General features: G+C 47.0%; 3 protein-coding genes across 3 annotated transcripts; 1 reads left to right on the forward strand and 2 right to left on the reverse strand.

The window, feature by feature from the left end:
- Positions 1-6,870: 6,870 nt before the first annotated feature.
- Positions 6,871-9,060, forward strand: LOC109734665 (cytochrome P450 81Q32). The gene is made up of 2 exons (XM_020293867.4): positions 6,871-8,123; positions 8,220-9,060. Exons 1-2 carry the CDS (start codon positions 7,179-7,181, stop codon positions 8,841-8,843), a joined length of 1,569 nt encoding a protein of 522 aa, XP_020149456.1. The 5' UTR covers positions 6,871-7,178; the 3' UTR covers positions 8,844-9,060.
- A 745-nt stretch (positions 9,061-9,805) lies between these two features.
- Positions 9,806-14,982, reverse strand: LOC109734664 (glutamyl-tRNA(Gln) amidotransferase subunit B, chloroplastic/mitochondrial). Its single transcript, XM_020293866.4, has 9 exons — positions 14,760-14,982; positions 13,571-14,255; positions 12,664-12,873; positions 11,895-12,035; positions 11,602-11,805; positions 11,308-11,505; positions 10,787-10,855; positions 10,312-10,428; positions 9,806-10,213 (listed from the first exon to the last, which is right to left on the reverse strand). Exons 2-9 carry the CDS (start codon positions 14,192-14,194, stop codon positions 10,136-10,138), a joined length of 1,641 nt encoding a protein of 546 aa, XP_020149455.1. The 5' UTR covers positions 14,195-14,255; positions 14,760-14,982; the 3' UTR covers positions 9,806-10,135.
- A 784-nt stretch (positions 14,983-15,766) lies between these two features.
- On the reverse strand, positions 15,767-20,908 carry LOC109734663 (uncharacterized). Its single transcript, XM_020293865.4, has 5 exons — positions 20,573-20,908; positions 19,697-20,350; positions 18,710-19,328; positions 17,057-18,395; positions 15,767-16,210 (listed from the first exon to the last, which is right to left on the reverse strand). Exons 2-5 carry the CDS (start codon positions 20,313-20,315, stop codon positions 16,181-16,183), a joined length of 2,607 nt encoding a protein of 868 aa, XP_020149454.1. The 5' UTR covers positions 20,316-20,350; positions 20,573-20,908; the 3' UTR covers positions 15,767-16,180.
- Between the last annotated feature and the right edge of the window lie 202 nt (positions 20,909-21,110).

Consider the following 21,110-nt stretch of genomic DNA (forward strand, 5'->3'; position numbering starts at 1 on the left):
CCATCTATGGAGTTTACTAGCAACGAGAGGGAAGGAGTGTATCTACATACCCTTGTAGATCGCGAGCGGAAGCGTTCAAGTGAACGGGGTTGATGGAGTCGTACTCGTCGTGATCCAAATCACCGATGACCGAGCGCCGAACGGACGGCACCTCCGCGTTCAACACACGTACGGAGCAGCGACGTCTCCTCCTTCTTGATCCAGCAAGGGGGAAGGAGAGGTTGATGGAGATCCAGCAGCACGACGGCGTGGTGGTGGAAGTAGCGGGGATCTCGGCAGGGCTTCGCCAAGCACAGCGAGAGGGAGAGGTGTCACGGGAGGGAGAGGGAGGCGCCAGGGGTTGTGGTGCGGCTGCCCTCCCTCCCCCCCACTATATATAGGGCCCCTGGGGGGGTGCCGGCCCTGGGAAATGCAATCTCCAGGGGGGGCGGCGGCCAAGGGGGTGGCTTCCCCCCCAAGCCAAGTGGGGGGCGCCCCCACCCCTAGGTTTTCCAACCCTAGGCGCAGGGGGAGCCCCAAGGGGGGGCTCACCAGCCCACCAGGGGCTGGTTCCCCTCCCACTTCAGCCCATGGGGCCCTCCGGGATAGGTGGCCCCACCCGGTGGACCCCCGGGACCCTTCCGGTGGTCCCGGTACAATACCGGTGACCCCCGAAACTTTCCCGGTGGCCGAAACTGGACTTCCTATATATAATTCTTCACCTCCGGACCATTCCGGAACTCCTCGTGACGTCCGGGATCTCATCCGGGACTCCGAACAACTTTCGGGTTACCGCATACTAATATCTCTACAACCCTAGCGTCACCGAACCTTAAGTGTGTAGACCCTACAGGTTCGGGAGACACGCAGACATGACCGAGACGACTCTCCGGTCAATAACCAACAGCGGGATCTGGATACCCACATTGGCTCCCACATGTTCCACGATGATCTCATCGGATGAACCACAATGTCGAGGATTCAATCAATCCCGTATACAATTCCCTTTGTCAATCGGTACGTTACTTGCCCGAGATTCGATCGTCGGTATCCCAATACCTCGTTCAATCTCGTTACCGACAAGTCACTTTACTCGTACCGTAATGCATGATCCCGTGACCAAACACTTGGTCACATTGAGCTCATTATGATGATGCATTACCGAGTGGGCCCAGAGATACCTCTCCGTCATACGGAGTGACAAATCCCAGTCTCGATCCGTGTCAACCCAACAGACACTTCCAGAGATACCTGTAGTGTACCTTTATAGTCACCCAGTTACGTTGTGACGTTTGGTACACCCAAAGCACTCCTACGGCATCCGGGAGTTACACGATCTCATGGTCTAAGGAAATGATACTTGACATTGGAAAAGCTCTAGCAAACGAACTACACGATCTTTGTGCTATGCTTAGGATTGGGTCTTGTCCATCACATCATTCTCCTAATGATGTGATCCCGTTATCATTGACATCCAATGTCCATAGTCAGGAAACCATGATTATCTGTTGATCAACGAGCTAGTCAACTAGAGGCTTACTAGGGATACGTTGTGGTCTATGTATTCACACATGTATTACGATTTCCGGATAACACAATTATAGCATGAACAATAGACAATTATCATGAACAAGGAAATATAATAATAACCATTTTAGTATTGCCTCTAGGGCATATTTCCAACAGTGATGATGGTGATGATGAAGTTACCGACACAGGGCTTCGCCTAAGCACTACAACGATATGACCGAGGTGGAAATCTGTGGAGGGGGTCAGCGCACACGGCTAAGACAATTGTCAACTTGTGTGTCTATGGGGTGCCCCCTCCCTCGTATATAAAGGAGTGGAGGAGGGGAGGGTCGGCCCTCTCTATGGCGCGCCCAAGGGGGGAGTCCTACTCCCAGTAAGAGTAGGTTTCCCCCTTCCCTAGTTGGATTAGGAGAAGAAGGAAGAGGGAGAGGGAGAGAAGGAAAGGGGGGTCGGCCCCCCACCCCAATTCGGATTGGGCTTGGGGGCGCGCCCTCCACCTGGCCGCCTCCTCCTCTCTTCCACTAAGGCCCAATAAGGCCCATTGACTCCCCGGGGGTTTCCGGTAACCTCCCGGTACTCCGGAAAATGCCCGAACTCATCCGGAACCACTCCGGTGTCCAAACATAGCCTTCCAATATATCGATCTTTATGTCTCGACCATTCTGAGACTCCTCGTCATGTCCGTGATCACATCCAGGACTCTGAACTACCTTCAATACATCAAAACACATAAACTCATAATACCGATCGCCATCGAACGTTAAGCGTGCGGACCCTACGGTTCGAGAACTATGTAGACATGACCGAGACTCATCTCTGGTCAATAACCAATAGCGGAACCTGGATGCTCATATTGGCTCCTACATATTGTACGAAGATCTTTATCGGTCAAACCGCATAACAACATATGTTGTTCCCTTTGCCATCGGTATGTTACTTGCCCGAGATTCGATCGTCGGTATCATCATACCTAGTTCAATCTCGTTACCGGCAAGTCTCTTTACTCGTTCCGTAATGCATCATCCCATAACTAACACATTAGTCACATTGCTTGCAAGGCTTATAGTGATGTGCATTACCGAGAGGGCCCAGAGATACCTCTGCGACAATCGGAGTGACAAATCCTATCTCGATCTATGCCAACTCAAAAAACACCATCGGAGACGCCTGTAGAGCATCTTTATAATCACCCAGTTACGTTGTGACGTTTGATAGCACACAAGGTGTTCCTCCGGTATTCGGGAGTTGCATAATCTCATAGTCAGAGGAACATGTATAAGTCATGAAGAAAGCAATAGCAATAAAACTCAACGATCATAATGCTAAGCTAACGGATCGGTCTTGTCCATCACATCATTCTCTAATGATGTGATCTCGTTCATCAAATGACAACACATGTCTATGGTCAGGAAACATAACCATATTTTGATTAACGAGCTAGTCAAGTAGAGGCATACTAGGGACACTCTGTTTTGTCTATGTATTCATACATGTACTAAGTTTCCGGTTAATACAATTCTAGCATGAATAATAAACATTTATCATGATATAAGGAAATATAAGTAACAACTTTATTATTGCCTCTAGGGCATATTTCCTTCACAGGCATGCAGTCCGGCCGTGACTAGCTCTCTCTTTCCATTGGTGTTGAAAATAGAAGTAGAGAAGAAAATATTGCAGCATGTTTAGAGATGCGAGAAACATACGACTTCTCTGTTCTTCATGTGTGTGAGAGTTGAGGCCTAACATTGCCCAGCACTTCGGACCTGCAGTCGCCTTCCACGGCCAGGCGACTGACCATGGAGCAACACATGACGTTCTTCTTGGCGGCCATAACCAATCAGCAGACCTGCCTGTAGCCCGACATCCGCCAGATCTCGCTCCCATAGCCAAGAAGCGGCCCACTAATCCATGCGGCGTGGTGCCAGGAAGAAGAACCAGGGGTGCAGCGGCCGCGACGGCCATCAATCGGCGGCAGCGGTGGAAGCATGTTGTGGCACCGCGCTCTACTGTGCAGTTGGCTAGCTTAATACGGCAAGGTGGGATCCCAACGGGCTAAGTGGGATAGCCTGATTAATTTTTTTTCTGTCCAATGGGATCCCATTAAAGCAATTTAAGTGGGTGGGATAGTTAGTCCCACTTAAATCCACTTCCACCTGCAGCCTGACCTGAGAAGGACGAGCAATCCATGCCTCCCCGACCCGACCTCAGCTTTGTTCCTCTTGTCTGTATATCTCCGGATTTCCCATCCCCGGGCCGCGCGTTGGGCGCACGGCTGCTGCATCCAGTAATCCGGGCGGATATGGCCCCACTGTCACTCCCAAATGGACGAAAAGCGGAAGAAACGAACGTCCATTTGGGATTGGAAGTTGGCCTAAGGTGCAGCACATCCCTTTGATATAAATCGGACACTTGACATCATACGCAACAGAGCAAACGCTTTAAAGTTGGACCATTCCACACACGATTTAAAGAGGCAAGAGCACTAGAGACCCACAAACTTGTGTTGAATGTGATGGTTTAGTCCACAAAGTTGCAAAAGATGATCAACTCATCCAGAAACTTGAAATGCAGCCAATCAAAAGCTTACAATTGGCGCCATGCTGGCAGCTTCGTGGCACAGCACACTCGGCCCAGCGTTTTTGTGAAAAGCCCCTCCATATTTATGAAAATCACTCCCGCGGTAAATGCCTGGGCTGCCTCTTGGTTATTTAATGATACGGCCCTTGGTCGCAAAGTAGCGTGCGCACCCTCGTCACCCCGTGTGGCTGCTCGCGTGGGCTTTGGGCCACTTTTTGGACGGACACGATGCAAGAAACCAATCTAATTCACTTGCAATCCGACACCTTGGTACGCTGCTCCCTACTACAGGAATGCGCTACAGTTTGCTATAGCCTACGCCTAAGCCGGCTAGGCTGCTACAGTGCACTACACCTCTATTGTGCCTCTGCAGACATGCACGTGCTATTATTCTTCATGCATGGGACTAGTTGCATTTTTTTTCCTTTTTGCAACAGCCACACAGTCCTCTCAAGCAGCATGTAATCTAGGATTACAAAGGTAAATTGGTAGCCGAGTACTTTGGTCTGGGAAAATATGCACAAGTATATGTGATCTAGTAAATGTGTTCTTTCTAACTGGCAACTGAATACATGTATCTGACAACCAAACTTTCTGGAAATTGGCAAACAATTACTTTCATAATCTGGCAATTAAGTGTGTTTAACTTTCTAACAAGTACTTCTATAATCTGGCAATTAAGTGTGTTTATTTTTGGCAACAAAGTACTATATAATCTGGTGACTAAGCATGTTTAATTTTGGCAATGCATGATATACACGCTCTTGTGCATATTCTAGAAAAAAAAAATTTTAGCAACCAAGTAGTAACACATAATCTGGTGATTAGGCATGTTTAATTTTGACAACTAAGTACTTGTTATCCTATAATCTAGCAGTTAAAGCTTGTTTTTTGTGGGGATTAGTAATTAAGCATGGTAAAATCTGACAGCTAAGCACTCGTACTCAGTCAACTAGTATTTTATAATTTGAAAACTAATCAATTTTAAACTTGATATATCGTGGGTATAAAGTTTGACGCCGTATATCTTCTACCAAAAAGTTAACAACATAAGAGCATCTACAACCGGGTGCTCTATTTCCACCTCATACGTCCGGGCGGGCCGCCCGGTCATTGACCGGTCGCAAAATTTCAATCAAGACGGGTGCCTCAAACGGGCATCAAACGCTCGGGCTGACCGACACCTCTCATGCTTATAGTCATATCCAACCCAAATATGGAGCGGGTATGGGGGCGCTCGGATACGCCCGCCATGTCGAACCCAACCCACATATACTTCTCCCCATCCGTTCACCAGACCAAACTCCAACCACTTCACTCTACTCCCTTCACTCCCCTCCGCCACCCAAACTCACCTCTGGCGATCTCCGACCGTCCCGGCATGGGGGCAGCGGATCTGAATCCTTGACCTCCAGATCATCGATCCCGACGCTAGGTGTGCCGCCGCTGCCTCACCGGAGGCGGTGCGGTCCATCTGGCGTCCAAACACGGTGACGGACGCGCAACCCCTCCGTTCGTGCGTCGAGACCATCGACGCACCATGGGCGTCGCCGAACAAAAACATGGAGTGGCGTGTCCGCTGTGTGGGGCAGCGGGCGCGGGGGGCAGCGACAGCCCTCGCGGTGGTGGACGTCGACGAGGCAGAGTCGCATTCTCTGGCACCCATATGGTGTAGCAGTCCGGGCGTCGCAACCGCGTCGTGGTGGATGTCGCCGGCTCGTCCCAGGACTGATCCATCATCAATCTGACGTCCATCGGCACCGTTCGGGTTCCGGACTCCGACGAGGAAAAGTAGGGTATGGGAGACGGCGGCGCCTTGATCCCGTGAGCCGGCTTATGTCCCATGCCCTACTCTACTTTATCGACGACCGAACCAACACTCTATGGAGCACAGCCGGATGCCGGACATGGTCATGGCGGAACTGGGCGAGCTTCGCTTACATTAGCTTTCACGTTGCATGTAATAATATGGATTTGAGGTGTCCGGTTGTAGAATCAAATATTTGAGACGTGATCGGTCACTGTATACAGACGTATCCGGTCGCGTCCACGGCATTTGAGGGTTAGATTTGGGCGCCCGGCTGTAGGTCACCTAAACCATATTGTGATTTGTGAATAGTGGCTGCCTACCCCTGACTAGCCAGCAGTGCTTGTAGCTAATTTTTCCCGCAAAAGAAATACTTGTAACTAGTTTTTTTTTCTGAATAAGGATGCATGCGCTGCTCTCTCCTTTTAGGGTTTTGGACCATGCCTTGCATGCATGTATGTTGCGCTGCCGGTCCACGTGTTTCATTTTCCGTAGGAAATCTGAATGCACAAGCATCTCTGCATGCGAAAGAAGCGGGTTTGACGAGCCGCAGCACGGCAAGACCAGCATGCGGCGCGGCTTGTTGTGGAAATTATCTCATTTGTCCCACCCCATATCATTAAATAACTAAGAAGCAGCCCAGGTATGTACCGCAGGTATGATTTTCATAAATATGGAGGGGTTTTCCGCAAAAACCCCGTACCGAGCGGCTGTTCTACGAAGCTGCCAGCCAGGCGCCATTTGAATCATCTCATGTGTTTCAAGTTTGTGGATGAGTTGATCTTTTTTGCAACTTTGTGAACTAAACCATCACATCCGATACAAGTTTACGGGTCTCTAGTACTCTTACCTCCGATTTAAACATGGTCAGCTGACCATTCCGCACACGCAGCTTGACCTGTGGCATCACCGCGCATGTCAGTTGCACCATGGACACACACTTTAAAGTTGCAAACACCTCACGAGTCCAACTTGATCAGCTAGCTTCGTGTCACTCGCGGACTTGCCTCGTCAGAAAACAAAAAGGCTACTCTAGCCTCGTGTCACGTACTGGGCCCCGAGATGGGCTTCGGTGGACATTGGACTGGCGTGCGCGGCTGGAACGCGGCGAGGAAAAAAAAAGGAAGAGCAGAATAGTCATACCTGACTACCTGAGAGGGACGACCACTCTTCTTCCCTCCTGCCTGCATATCTCCGGATTTCCAATCCCCAGTGAGAGATTGCTTCTGTCTACCTCCCGAGCCCCAGCTTCCCTCTCCAATCCCCCTTGTCCGTGTGATTTATGAGCACCGCAGAAAGAACAATGGAGATGGGTAGCTTCCCCTTCTTCTACGTCGCCGCCATCACCTTTCTCACCGCCCTTTTGCTCCGCTCCTTCCTCACCAAGAAGCGGCGACGGCTGCCACCCGGCCCGGCGCTGGCGGTCCCGTTCCTTGGCCACCTCCCCTTCCTCAAGAAGCCGCTGCACGCCACGCTCGCGCGCCTCGCCGCGCGCCACGGCCCGGTCTTCTCCCTCCGCCTCGGCTCGCGCCCCGCCGTCGTCGTCACCTCGGCGGAGCTCGCCAGGGAGTGCTTCTCCTCCGACCTCGACGCCACGATCGCCAACCGCCCCCACTTCCCGTCCGTGCGGGAGGTCTCCTTCGACTACACCGTGCTCACCCTCGCCAACTACGGCGCCCACTGGCGCGCCGCGCGCCGCGTCGCCGTCGTGCACCTCCTCTCCGCGCGCCGCGTCGACCTCATGTCCGACGCCGTCGTCGCCCGCGAGCTGCGCGCCCTGGTGCGCCGCCTCGCGCGCCTTACCGCCGGCGGTGCGGCGAGGGTGGAGCTGAAGCGGCGGCTGTTCGACCTCTCCCACAGCGTCCTCATGGAGGCCCTCGCGCGGAGCAGGAACACCTACTCCGACGACGAAGCGGACATGTCCCAGGAGGCGCGGGAGATGAAGGACGTCGTGGACGCCATCGTGCCGCTCGTCGGTGTCGCCAACCTGTGGGACTACCTGCCGGTGCTACGCTGGTTCGACTGGCGAGGCGTCGGGCGGCAGCTGGCGGACACAACCAGTCGGAGGAACGCCTTCATCTACAAGCTCATCGACAGGGAGAGGCGGAAGCAGCAGGCCGCCGCCGACAAGCAGGAGGAGGAGCAGGGCATGATCGGCGTCATGCTCTCGCTGCAGAAGTCAGAGCCCGACCTCTACACGGACAATTTCATCGCCGCCCTCGTCGCCGTGAGTCTCTGTCATCGGTTCCATTCAAGCTCCGTTACCGTTCGTGCCCTGATTATTTCAAACTAATCTTCTCGTATTTGGAATTTTGGATGGAAGAATCTTCTTGGCGTCGGGACAGAGACGACGTCGACGACGACGGAATGGGCGATGGCGCTCCTGCTGAACCACCCGGCGGTGCTAAAGAAGGCACAGGAAGAGATCGACGCGCACCTCAGCGGCGAGCCGAGCCGCCTCCTCGACAAGAAGGACCTGCCCCACCTTCCTTACCTCCACTGCATCATCAATGAGACGATGCGGCTGTGCCCGGCCGCGCCGCTGCTGCTACCACACGAAGCCGCCGCCGACTGCCAGCTCCACGGGTACGACGTCGCCGCGGGCACCATCGTGCTCGTCAACGCGTACGCCATCCACCGCGACCCGGCTGAGTGGGGACCGGCGCCCGAGGAGTTCAGGCCGGAGAGGTTCGAGCATGGCGGCGCCGAGGGGAAGCTCATGATGTCCTTCGGGATGGGAAGGCGCAAGTGCCCCGGGGAGAGCCTCGCCATGAGGACCATGGGTATGGTTCTTGGCACGCTCATCCAGTGCTTCGATTGGAAAAGGGTCGGGGATGAAGAGGTCGACATGGCCGCCAGTTCCGGGATCGTCATGTTCAAGGCCGTCGCTCTGGAAGCTCTCTGCACACCGCGAGCCGGCATGGAAACTCTTCTTCACAAGCTCTAAACTGAAAATGGTTAAAGGAAGCAGAAAATAATTGGAACAAAAGAGTACACACACTAGTAGAAATATAAATAACTATAGTGTAATTAAGTCTTTATTAACTCCACAGTATGTACACATTGCATAGTTTGTACTACCTTTCACAGTAATGTTCTTGTGAATATATCTTCGCAGATGCACATTGTATAACATCCCTAAATTATTTCACAATTTTTGGAAACATGAGGTGTGAGAATATGAGTTGCACATGCAATTAGTTGCCATATTACTTTCCCGTGGTTTGAATGACCAACAAAGGAATCACTTACCGAAAGTATAATGTTATTCATGAAAAGAGTAGCATATTGCAATGGCTGGCAAATTAGCAACTTAATAGTAAAAAAGTAGTAGTTCAAAATTAAGGAGTGTGGCGATTCGGTGCCTGGTCGGGAACAGTAAAATCAAATAAAATACGAAACAAATTCAAAAGAATCTGAAATTTTTCGGCATCCAAGATGCCTGAATGAGTGATGTGAGTGCAAAACTTCGTGTGTGTTTGAAGATTTGAGGAGGTTGTGACAAAAAAAATTGCTTCAAAAGAAACTTCGAAAAAGAGCACTATTTGGATCCGAATTTTTTTTTGTCTAAGGTCCTAGAATGTCCAAATACCGCGAACATCTGCACGCTCCTCGAGCACCTGAGCATCTTTGATGATTCTTTTTACTATTTTTTAGAATTTACTGCTCATCAAAGTGAGATGAGCCCGGGCTGATACGCGTATTACCGAAAATTAAGCAACTTAATAGTAGTTCAAAATGATATGCTAATGCTGGAACAAACTCAAGGGCTTAACTTGGTAGTAGTTCAAAAAGTAAAGCCACATTCAGGATCGTAACTGGTGTATCCAAATTAAAAATGAGTTTACAGCCGCGTAAGATCAAATGCAAAAAAGACGCGAGTAGAAACATGTAAGCATACGCAACTGATTCATCTGCACAACACGCCACGCCAGTCTATTATCAGCTCAAACACATACCATGCATATCCTTCATTGTATCATGTGAACTGGATTGCTTTTCGAAAATCCACTCTCTAGTGAAAAGAGAGCGAAATGTAATCAACACTTCAAACTCCAAGTGTCACCGCTTGGAATAAGTGGTTAGCTATCTAAAAAACAATCAACAACTCAAAAAAAAAACTCCAAGTGTCTTTACAAAAGAATGCGGTTCCGCTGCAGGGTTTCACTTTAGTTAATCTGATGGTTCACTCATCAAGGGCAAAATATTCTCTGTGTGCCGAAACACCCCTCGGCAATTTTAATTGCCCTTCAACTTCTCCCCGAGGATTTTGTTCAATAAAACAGGACTTGCTTTACCTTTCGATGCTTTCATCACCTGGAATCAATTTAAATAATATGATCAGCTATCGGGACTGCAGGGGCAAAATAATATAGTGAGGGGAACACAGCTCCAGATTCAAAAATATCACAAACCTGGCCAGCGAAAAATCCCTGCAACTTGGTTTTCCCAGCCCGATACTGCTCAAGTTGCTTCGGATTCTCGGCGAGTACTTTATCTACCATGGCCTCAATTGCTGCTGGATCTGCTATCTGTCATATCCAGCAGTACAGTTTTTCACTCAGAAAAAACCCAGGCAGAAATTAAAGGCACTAAAATCTCATCTGCTACAGTAGAAGTAATATAGTACTCCCTCCGTTTGTTTTCATAAGACGTTTCCGACAGCTTGCTTTGTACTGTTTTGGACAGTGTCTGAATGTCTAAAACGTCTTATAAAAATAAACAGAGGTAGTAAATCAGAAGGGCGCATCGATTTTTTTTTCTCACTAGCTTCAGGATGTTTGTTACTACTTGATTATTCCTCAGCACAGCAGGGCTGCAGTGATCATAATATCTGACGACATTCAAACTACTGTGTGATTCGAAATGGTTCTAGTGTGACCACATTACCTGAACCAAATCTTTCTCCTCTATCACCGACTTAACAGTTCCGCCTTTGGTAATGAGCTCAACAAGAATCTGCAAGGGCAGAATCGGAAATGGTATTATAAACTAACTATGACTAATGGTACTAAAACCTAACAAGACTGCAATTTTTTATAACAGAAAGTGTCAGGAAGGCATGCAAAATATTTCAGAATAACTAAAGTAATAAAGTTCATTCTTGTGCAGTCTGCAAAAAATTCCCCAGAGGCAGCAGCGGAAACAGATAGTGTTTTCCTTTCCTATTTTGAAACTTATCTTTTTCATAGCCACCCAACTATGCAAATCTTATTTCTTTTTGTAACTGAAAACTATGCAAATCTTCAGACTGACATAGTGCAAAAGAAACTGTCAAAATTCAAGTTTTGGCCATCATAATCAGTGCAGCACCATCAAATGGAAGAGACTGCAAACAACCCAGAAGTGCTTCAACCAAATCAAAGTCCAAAAGGCGTGACACACAAACAACAATACTTAAGAATAGTTACCTCCTTGCCAATCTTCCCACTGATAGTACCATTCTTTATGAATGCAATCAGTTCAGAAAGCTCAAGAGGTGTTAGTTTAATTTCATCAATAGAGAGCTTTTCATTCTTCAGATAAGCCGTAATGTCACCCATGATCCAATTAGCAGCCAGCTTTGCATCAGCACCACGCTCAAGTGTAGAATCGAAGAAATGAGCAACCTGGGACGAACATACACATATCACACTTTGAAATATACTTCAGTAACATAACATGCATGACAAAGTAAAAATGAGAGTAATACAGAAGATAATTACAATATCGTCATTAGCAAGGAAAATAACATCTTGCATGCTGAGCCCCATGTTCTCATAACGCCTACGCTTTGCCTCTGGAAGCTCCGGCATTGAATTACGAATTTCATCAATGTAATCACTAGTCAGAACAACTTCAGGAAGATCAGGCTCAGGAAAATATCTGTAGTCGGCAAGTCCCTCCTTTTTCCGCATTGTAAAAGTTTTCTGAGTGCAGACAATGAAACGAATTTAAAGATGGTAGAAAAAGACCAATAGGTGAAAACAAAAGTCAACCAGCGAGGTGAGGCAACAACCTGAGAAGATTCATCCCATAGACGGGTTTCCTGTACAATTTTGTCAGCCTGGCTTTCTTTGTGAAGAAGAATCTGTCGGGATATCTCATAATCTATTGCCCTACTTATTTCAGAAAATGAGTTCATATTCTTTATTTCAACCTGTCAGAAATTAGAATTGAAAGAAGCCTGTGACGCCACATTGTCATCTTACAATAGCTACAAAAACTCAGAAGTTATCGCCTTTTAAAATAATGGTCCCGTTGTAATGTCCATGGTTGCTAAGATTTCCATACAAGCGCGCTTGATCGAACAGACAGTCATTGCAGCATGCATGAAGGATTTTCATCTAGGATGAATTCAACCAATGACAAGACAGGATGTTTTGAAGGCAAAGAAAAATAACTCAGGATAATAAGGGAAAATATCTACAATTTTTACAAGCATACATGATTTTCTTTTCCTATACAAAGAAGTTAACCTCTAAAAAATTGAGATATTTCATGCACTCACCAAATGGCTAACCAAATAACTTCTGATTCTACCTATATAACATGCAATGTCAGTTTTATATGATGTACTGAAAATATCTGAGAAAATCATAAAGGGATTTTATTGTTTAAACTGATAGCTTTGCAAGAAATCTAGGCTTTAATGGCCTAGCATGTGCTTCGGACATAAAGTGCATTGACGAATCATCAGATCATAACACTGATGCAAATGTTGTCGGCATGGAATATATTAATACAGAATAAAAACAGTTGAGGAAGTCTAAAGTTTTGATGGTTACCTTTGTACCGAATTCTGATTGTCCAATAGGCCGGACAGATACATTGACATCACAGCGGAGGGAACCTTCCTGCATGTTGCCATTGCCCACTCCCAGGTATCTAACAACCCTTTGTATCTCAGCACCATACTCAGCAGCCTCTATGCCTGTCCTCATATCTGGTTCTGAGACAATCTCTAGCAAAGGGACGCCGGCTCTATTTAGGTCAACCTAGCCAACCAGAATAGCAACCACTTTAATGACTTTAAAGTTGTAGCTACCAATACAATGAGCCAGTACATAATTGTTTGATGCTGAATTTGCTCTATTTTATTACTTGTTCTCTCTATCTATGATTTTCTGTCAAAGATTGGATGAGCTGGTGCACAAGCACATTGTCTAGCGATGCTTTCACATAACCACACATGTAATGACACCTTGTTACAGATTGCCCAAACCTCATGTTCTTGTATCAGATTTGAGAAGGCCTCTTTGCTTCTATGAAAGGCAAAGATCTAAACACAGTGATCTGACATCAAGTGCAATTAAGCTGCTCTTGCCCCATGATGTGTAGGATTTGAATTTATGTTTGATATGAGATTGGTACTTACCTTCTGTATGACAGAAAGTACAGTTTCCTCTTATTATATGCCCCCTCTAGCATCAAATGTACAAGAAACACAATTCCCTGTATTACTTGATCTTCTCAGTTACAGTCCAATGTGTCAGAGAGTTCGTCTCTTAAGTAAATTCCATGACTCCTCATCTTTAGCATTTATGAATGCATCGGTTTAGAAATGTACTGTTGCGCTGTGGTGAATGTCAACTTTTCCATGATTCCAGGGCCATATCACAGAGCATCGCAGAATAGAATGAGAATAAAATATAACAGGAAAAAGGTACTTAGTTAGGAAATAACAAGGAAAACCTGAGAAAAACTCCCGGATTCAGAGTGAAGCAGCTTGCCAGCATCTTCTTCCATATGAACCCGCGTGACCCCAAATCGCCTGTGACCACCACCAAACTCCATTGGAATATCCAAATCAAGGTAACCCTTCTCAGCAATCGGAATGTCAAACTGCGAAATCTGGTATCCCTTGGGCAGGTCTGGGTAGAAGTACTGCTTTCGGTCAAACTTGGATGTCATGGAAATCTCACAGTTGAGAGCGAGGCCTAGCTTGACAGCACATTCAACAACCTTTGCGTTCAGAACCGGCAATGTCCCGGGGTGGCCCATGCAGGTGGGGCAAACGGTGCTGTTTGGCTGGGAGCCATAGTCGTAGGGGCAGGAGCAAAATGCCTTTGTGATGGTCGAGAGCTGGACATGGGTCTCAATGCCGATCACCGCTTCAAAACCTTGTGTCTTGTGCTCCGCCGCCTCCTTGGTGGCCTGTTGAATTGATTTGCGCACTGATTTGGGCTCACTAGTCTGCACGCTCTCCACCCTAGTTGTGAAGTGGGCTAGCGGATGACGTCGAGTGGTACAGAACAGGCCTGCATTTGCTCCAAATAAGGTTTGTGTTCTGATCCCTCGTAGGAGTGTTAGAGCCATTGTGGCCAATGTGCCTCTTGTCTACAGCAATTCACAATCTACTGGATGGGCAACAAACAGCCTGCAAGAGGAAGAGAACAAAAAACTTGAATACAGCCAGATTTCAGGATAACATGAGAAGCCAATTCACAGTTTAGCTGGCATTGTTGTCACTACGTTTAGGTGGCTACACAAATGATAAACCCGTCCAATCCTCTCACGACGGCGACTCTCACCAAAGATGAATCAAGCCATGCTTGCTCTCCAGATGAATCAGAAAAATCAATCCTACTGTTTTCTAGTACCAGACTTGATTGCTGGTAACTCTGAAACTAATCTATGAACCTTTTACCAAAGACAAAACCACCATGAAGTCAAACATACTCAACCTAGTACGAAAGCAGTATCGTCGCAATATTTGCTGAGTAGTACTCACGAGATGAGCTATTACGAAGTTTCTTGAATAAAAAACTACGCCAGTAACCAATGAGCTATTACAAAGTTGATGGCATACGAATGAATCCACTGTTAGGGGAGGGGAGGGGAAGGAGTGGGCTGAGGGGAGGGGCCGGGACGGAAGCTGTACCTCGGCAGCAGCGACAGCGAGGAGGCCCGCCGGTAGAGAGAGATCGAAGGCGAGGAGATGCAGAGCAAGGCGCGCCAGCGGAAGGGAGAAAGGAGAGGCAGTGGAGAGGGCTTGTTTAGGATGATTTTCCTTTCCAGACTAATCATCAATCGCCAGGGGGCGAGCTGGACCCCTGGAAAAAAGGGCCATGGCCCCAGACTTTGATGACAATGGCCCGCCCAATTCTCTCTCCCTGCTCAGCCCAACTCAGCCCAGTGAGAGAGATGCTGAGGCCATTAATCCCTGCCCTCGCTCTAGGCTCTAGCTGGCAAAGACTTTCACATCCCTCAAAAAAAAAAGAACTGGCAAAGACTTGAAATGTGCTTGACACGACAGGGCAAGGACACAATGGCAAAGGAACTGGAGACGTCGGGAGCTCAAACTGAACTCTGCAATATCAACTTATTCACATTGATGTTGTTCACATTTAAAATCTTTTTTCTGCACAGTATTATATGCTCTACAGAATTTTGAAACGGCTAGAGAAAAATAGTGTGCCTTTTAAAAATAAAAATAAATCGGGATGGAAAATTAAAACGATTAGGGGTTAATATAAAAGGCTCACCAACTTTGGTGGAAATCATCAGATCTCCCAAGCTTCAATCAGATATAGTCCATTATCCTCTTCTTATACTATTTGAAAGCACAACTCAATCCAACAAATAGATTGACTTCAGGGAGGGACACCCCACGCAGACCAATAAATGCAAATAAGCTACAGTATTTTCCTATATCTATCTAAATAAAGGCTTGATACTGCAAAACCTGTGCTAGCAAATTTTCTCCAAGTGAATTCGACCAGACCATGGCTTGAGCTCCTGAGGAAATAACAGGACTCCCAAAACGAAACACTAATGATTGCTCCGACTTAAAAGAGAATAGTTTGATCTTTCCACCAGTTCCTTTTGTACTTGATCTTCACGATTAAATCTAGACTATCAGCAGCAAGGACATGTAAGATCATCTGATGAAGGTAAGCATGACGCCTTGGTCCACACTTAAGTACTACTACAAAAATACAAAAATGGATGTTCTAAAGAAACCAGCTCAACAAAAATTACATCATCCTGCTATCAGGCCTATCACTTACCCTGTGTTGGGTGGAAAGGGAAAGAAAATATCAACAAAGTGCTTTACAACCAACAGAACAGGACTAGGCAGCAACTTAACCGAATATGGAACTGATGTTTTAAACACGTGATTCTAATACAGCCATTCCCTCAGTACTTACAAGAATACCTTCTTGCTAAAGGGCTTTCTCATGTAAATAGATGTTCCAAGAGAACAATACACGACTTGCCGCCTGAATCAGTATTCTTCACAGGTTCTACAACTGCAAAGGAAGTCTCTTCTGATTGGCCCAGCCCAATTTAAGGATGCAGCTATAACTTCACATACTTGTCAACATAACCCTGAAGAAATGAAATAAATCGATTGGTACATACATATACAAACATAATTATGCTGAACACAAGTAAAGAGCGTGTGAAACGCTATATATATGTAAAACTTAGAATTATGTGCACCCATGCATAGCTGTTCTTCCAATTTGTTCACTTTTTTCTCGGAAAACGGTAAGGGAGTTACCTGCTGAAACATATTAATACTTAAAACAAATTTACTACTGTAACAGACTGCAAGGCTTCATTGCCATAAGAAGCCTACACAATCTGGAAACTAAAATAACCAACACCTAAAACTGAAACCAGCAACCAAAATAAGAACGCTAGAAGAACAAAAAGTGCACAAGAATGCCTTTATTCATCCTAAATAAACTCAACATCTCAGCCAATTAGACAGAGCATCAGCAAACTGTTGAAAAACTATAGCCTTCCAACTGTTCCTTCTTGTCAAAACATTCCAACAATTCAATGTAAACGGTTCAATAAATAAAACTTGCTTGCCTCCAGGTTGTTATTTATCTAATTTAAGCATTCAAAACTTAAGATGAATCCCAGCCTCCCAAACATAACAGTGTAAACTAGAATTACATGATGCTAAATTCATACCCAATTACCAAAGAATTCTCGACATCTCCATTTACAAAATCATAGTTTAAGAACTGAATAGCATGAAGACAAGAAAATATGTTGCGTTTCACACTATAACAGGCATAGCATATTTTCCATGGGTGTTTAGATATTTAAACAACCATGTAAGATGACCATATACTGGAAACTGTAAAGTAAACATATTGCCAGAAAGAGTACTGGCAGATTCAGTACATAACCAGTATGCTGGTAGCAGTGTAGACATACCATTACTAGTTTGGTTACTTTCCTTTGAGAAGACTGGACATACTGTCTAATCTTGGCTGGTGTTTTCGGTATATGATTGCCAGGAACCGAACTAGAGACCTTATCAACTGTTTTCTTCACAATCATTTTGAAAGCCTCTCTGCTCATGTTTCCCTGCCTCCATGATGGCTTAAGAACTTCTTTAACGAAATCTGCAATAGCAACCTTAAAAAGCTTCATTGATCTGGAGTCCTTACTCTTCTTACTTACATCCAATGACTGGTCATTGTCGATATCACCAGGAATATCTGAGCTATAGTCTTTAGCACCCAAGGGCTCAGGACTTACATTCTCCACCACACCTGTTTCAGTATCTGCTGCCACCTCTCCAAGTTCTACAACTGATTCGGCAACAAGCCCGAGTCCGTGCATATTTTTACTCTCGACTTCTATGTTCACAAGTTTTGATGCGTTGCGACTACCAGTGGCACTCAGATTCGCCTCTTGACCAAGATCCATCTTGTTGATTGAATTGCTTGAGGGTTCAATACTATCCAGAAGTGGATCATAGGGACCCATAGGAGTAAAGCCAGGACAAGGTTGTTTCTGCCGACTGGGCACAACTTCTGCAGAACTTTCATTGAAACGAATTCCAGATCCAGGAACAGACTGACCAAAAGGACTAGTTGTATTCATGAGCTCTACTGCTTTTGCTGAAGCAGACTCAACTGCATTTGGACTTTGAATAGGACTAATATCAAGGGTCGGATCTGTTTCAAAGGTAGATGCAAATGGGTTGTAGTGTGGCTTGATAGACGATTTAGGCAGAACAATGTCAGATATAGGTACAGGACCCAAGTCACTACTTCCTGGCAGATTTGATGGAAATATCTGGAAAGATGGGTAAGCTATGTTAGCTCCCGGAGCCAAACTGCCAGAAGGAGGCTGTTGCTGGTTATATGAAGATTGATGACTTGAATAAGACAGGCCTACACCAGCAGAAAACTCTGGCCGTCCATCTGGAAGAAGAACTGGTGCATTGTCGAGGGAAAAAGGGCTCTTAAACTCATCATTGTGGAAGGCAGCAGGCTGCTGTTGAGAAGGAAGAACTGGCTGGGGAGCATGAGGATGGAAATCCAATGGCCTAGGATGAGAAACATCTGGTGCAGGATAGGTTCTTATCTGATTCTGCAGGAAATCATTTGATGGTGCCATAGCATTTGGCTGAAACTGCATCTGGGGTTCTGAACTTGCAACTAATTGGTGTCCTGGTAGCAAACTCACATGGTGTGGTGATTTGCTCTGATGAAGATTAACCCGCTTAGCAAGTGGTGACCTGCTTTGCCTTTCATGTGATGAACTGAAACAAGAAAAAACGCGTTCTTAGAAATCCAGAAGGGGACCTAATAATAAACTACTCCCTCCGTTCCTAAATATTTGTCTTTTTAGATATTTCAAATGGACTACCACATCTGGATGTATATAGACATATTTTACAGTGTAGATTCACTCATTTTGCTCCGTACGAGTCACTTGCTGAAATCTCTAGAAAGACAAATATTTAGGAACGGAGGGAGTAGATGGAATGTAAAACGAATTAGAGGCAAAAAAAAGGCTTCCAATTTATGGAGATAAGCGGATGCATTTTTTAGTGAATGATAGAAGGTCCGGTACCTTTGGGATGGACTGTGCTTGTTCTCTCCAGAAAGGCTACAGCTCCTCCTTGCTATAGGTGACTGGCTACGGATTCGTTTTGTCTGGATCCTCCCATGCCTTACACTATGTTGCCTTCCAGCAGACTCACTGCCACTTAAACTTTCTGTGACTGGCTGCCCCGGCTCATCTGAGTTGTGATTTATTGGACTTCTCTCATCCTTATGCTGATGCATTCTAGGCTCATAATTCTGCTGAAGGCAAGGGGCTGCATTCACATTTTCCTCTGCATTAGTAACCTGCTGATGACCAATTTCAGTGTTTATATCACTTGATTGATTCGGCTCATTATCTTCAGGCAGCACAGGGTTGCTGGAAGCACGAGTATGCTCCTCCTCGTCCTCGCTATCATCTGAGGCATAGTCTTGTTGTATTAACTGCAACTGGTTCCCAGCTTCGACAGACACATTTCCAGTTTTAGTCTTCCCACTGCTGCCAGGTGCCAAATCACTGCCAAGGTTGGACATGTCATTAACAGCCTTTGGCACATTAACAGTATTATTATCTCCAGCGCATTCAGCAGCAGCAGGCGAAGAATTGACAACGCTCAGATGAACCCTTGATGGTGAGTCCTCATCTCCTGAAATTTAACTTCAGAAAGTAAATTTACAGAAATAAACTAGCTCAAGAATGAAGCTGAATGCAGTGTCATATCAATCCAGAAGTCTGAGTAGTGGTATATTGGTAGAGAAGGACATAGATATATTGATAGTTAGCCATCATATAGATTGCTATGCAGATGGACAAGGTTGATGATCATAGAACTGTACAGAAAAAGAAGAGAACATACTGGACCACTATCAGGTAAAATGGGCAGGATACCAAATAAACCCACAGAGTAATTAACAACTTGCACCATAAGATGTGCCAAGCTGAATGTTACGATACAACCCCGCAAAAAAGGAATGCTGTGATACACAATGTGGAGAGTGGGGAGCATCCACTCACCACCCATATCCATATCCGAGTCATCAGACACAATTAATTCAGTTGCTTCTTTCTCACTTTTGCCTTCATGACCACCATCTGGGGCACCTTCCTTTCCTTCTGTCTCTGAATATGACTCTGCAGTTGCTGGAGCAGCTGGTGGTGACGGAGGCATGAGAGGGGGAGAAGATGGTGGCGGGGGTGGAGGTGGCAGGTTATCTGGAGCAATGCTTGGTGGCCGCGGTGGTGGTGGAGGGAGAGGCACTGGCATGGGATACTGCGGAGGGGGCTGATACATGGCTTGCGGCGGCCCAGGCATTTGCATATGCCCAAAACCCCTCTGATGTGGGAGCATTGGCATGTGGTGCATCTGACCGAGATGGGCATAGGGATAGGCCTGATTCTGATGTGGCAGCATGCCATGCTGGTGGTACTGCCCAGGCGGTGGACGCATTGCTGGGGGCTGCGGGTACTGCGCCAACGGCGGTGGCGGTGGTAGCGACTGCTGAGGGAAGCCAGCCGTCACCCCAGCTTGTGGTCGAGGCGGTGGTGGCGGCAGCGGTTGCTGCGACAGCGGCGGAGGCGGCGGTGGTGCGGCATGACGGAAGTGTGGATTAAAGCCCCCTCCCTGTCCGTACATCCCCGGCTCGGAGTCCAAACCCTTGAAGAAACCGCCTGCAAAATAGTAGAGAGCTGCTGGTTATTACTCCACAAAACGAACTAATCGAACAGGAGATGGGGAACAATCAAACACCCAGACGCGATTAACCCACCAGAAGCACCCCCATTCCGCGAACCACAAACCCTAGATCGAATCATGCAAGGATCGAAACGACCGTAGCAACCGCACCACGAACCGGGAGTCGATGAATGCGCGGAGGGGGGCTCGAAAATTACCTCCCGCGAGCTGGGTTCGAGTTGGAATCGAAGCGAAATCTCCGGGGGGGTCGTCGAGGGTTCGCGACGGCCGGCAGTCGCCGGCGGTTGGCTTCTGACCTCGGACGAACGGGCGGGGCCGGCGGCGCGCGGCGGGGTTCGGATGCGACCGGCGAGGTTGGGAGTGGGAGCGGATGGATTGGGGAGAAAGAACCGGCTCGGGCTGGGTTGGGTGGATGGGCTCAGGTCGGTCAGGTCGGCTTGGCGATCGTACGGGTGTGGTTCTCAGCAAGTTCGTGCTCTGTTCAAGGTTCAAAAGGCTTTTGCGTAAGGCCGATAAACGGCGTAGGTCAACCGATCCTAACCCAGGATCGGTCGCCTCCTGTCCGTTCCATCACGATGTCCCGGCAGTACAATCACTTTCTACCCCAATCCACTTGCACACGTAGCCACCCTTCACAAACATAGTTGGCCCAGGATGGATTTGGAAAGCGAAAGTTCCTCTTAAAATCAAATTCTTTATGTGGCAGTTGGCCCAGGATGCTGTGCTCACTAGGCA

The sequence above is a fragment of the Aegilops tauschii genome, chromosome 2 (genome assembly GCF_002575655.3).
Source record: "Aegilops tauschii subsp. strangulata cultivar AL8/78 chromosome 2, Aet v6.0, whole genome shotgun sequence".
In the NCBI taxonomy this organism is placed as follows: Eukaryota; Viridiplantae; Streptophyta; class Magnoliopsida; order Poales; family Poaceae; genus Aegilops; species Aegilops tauschii.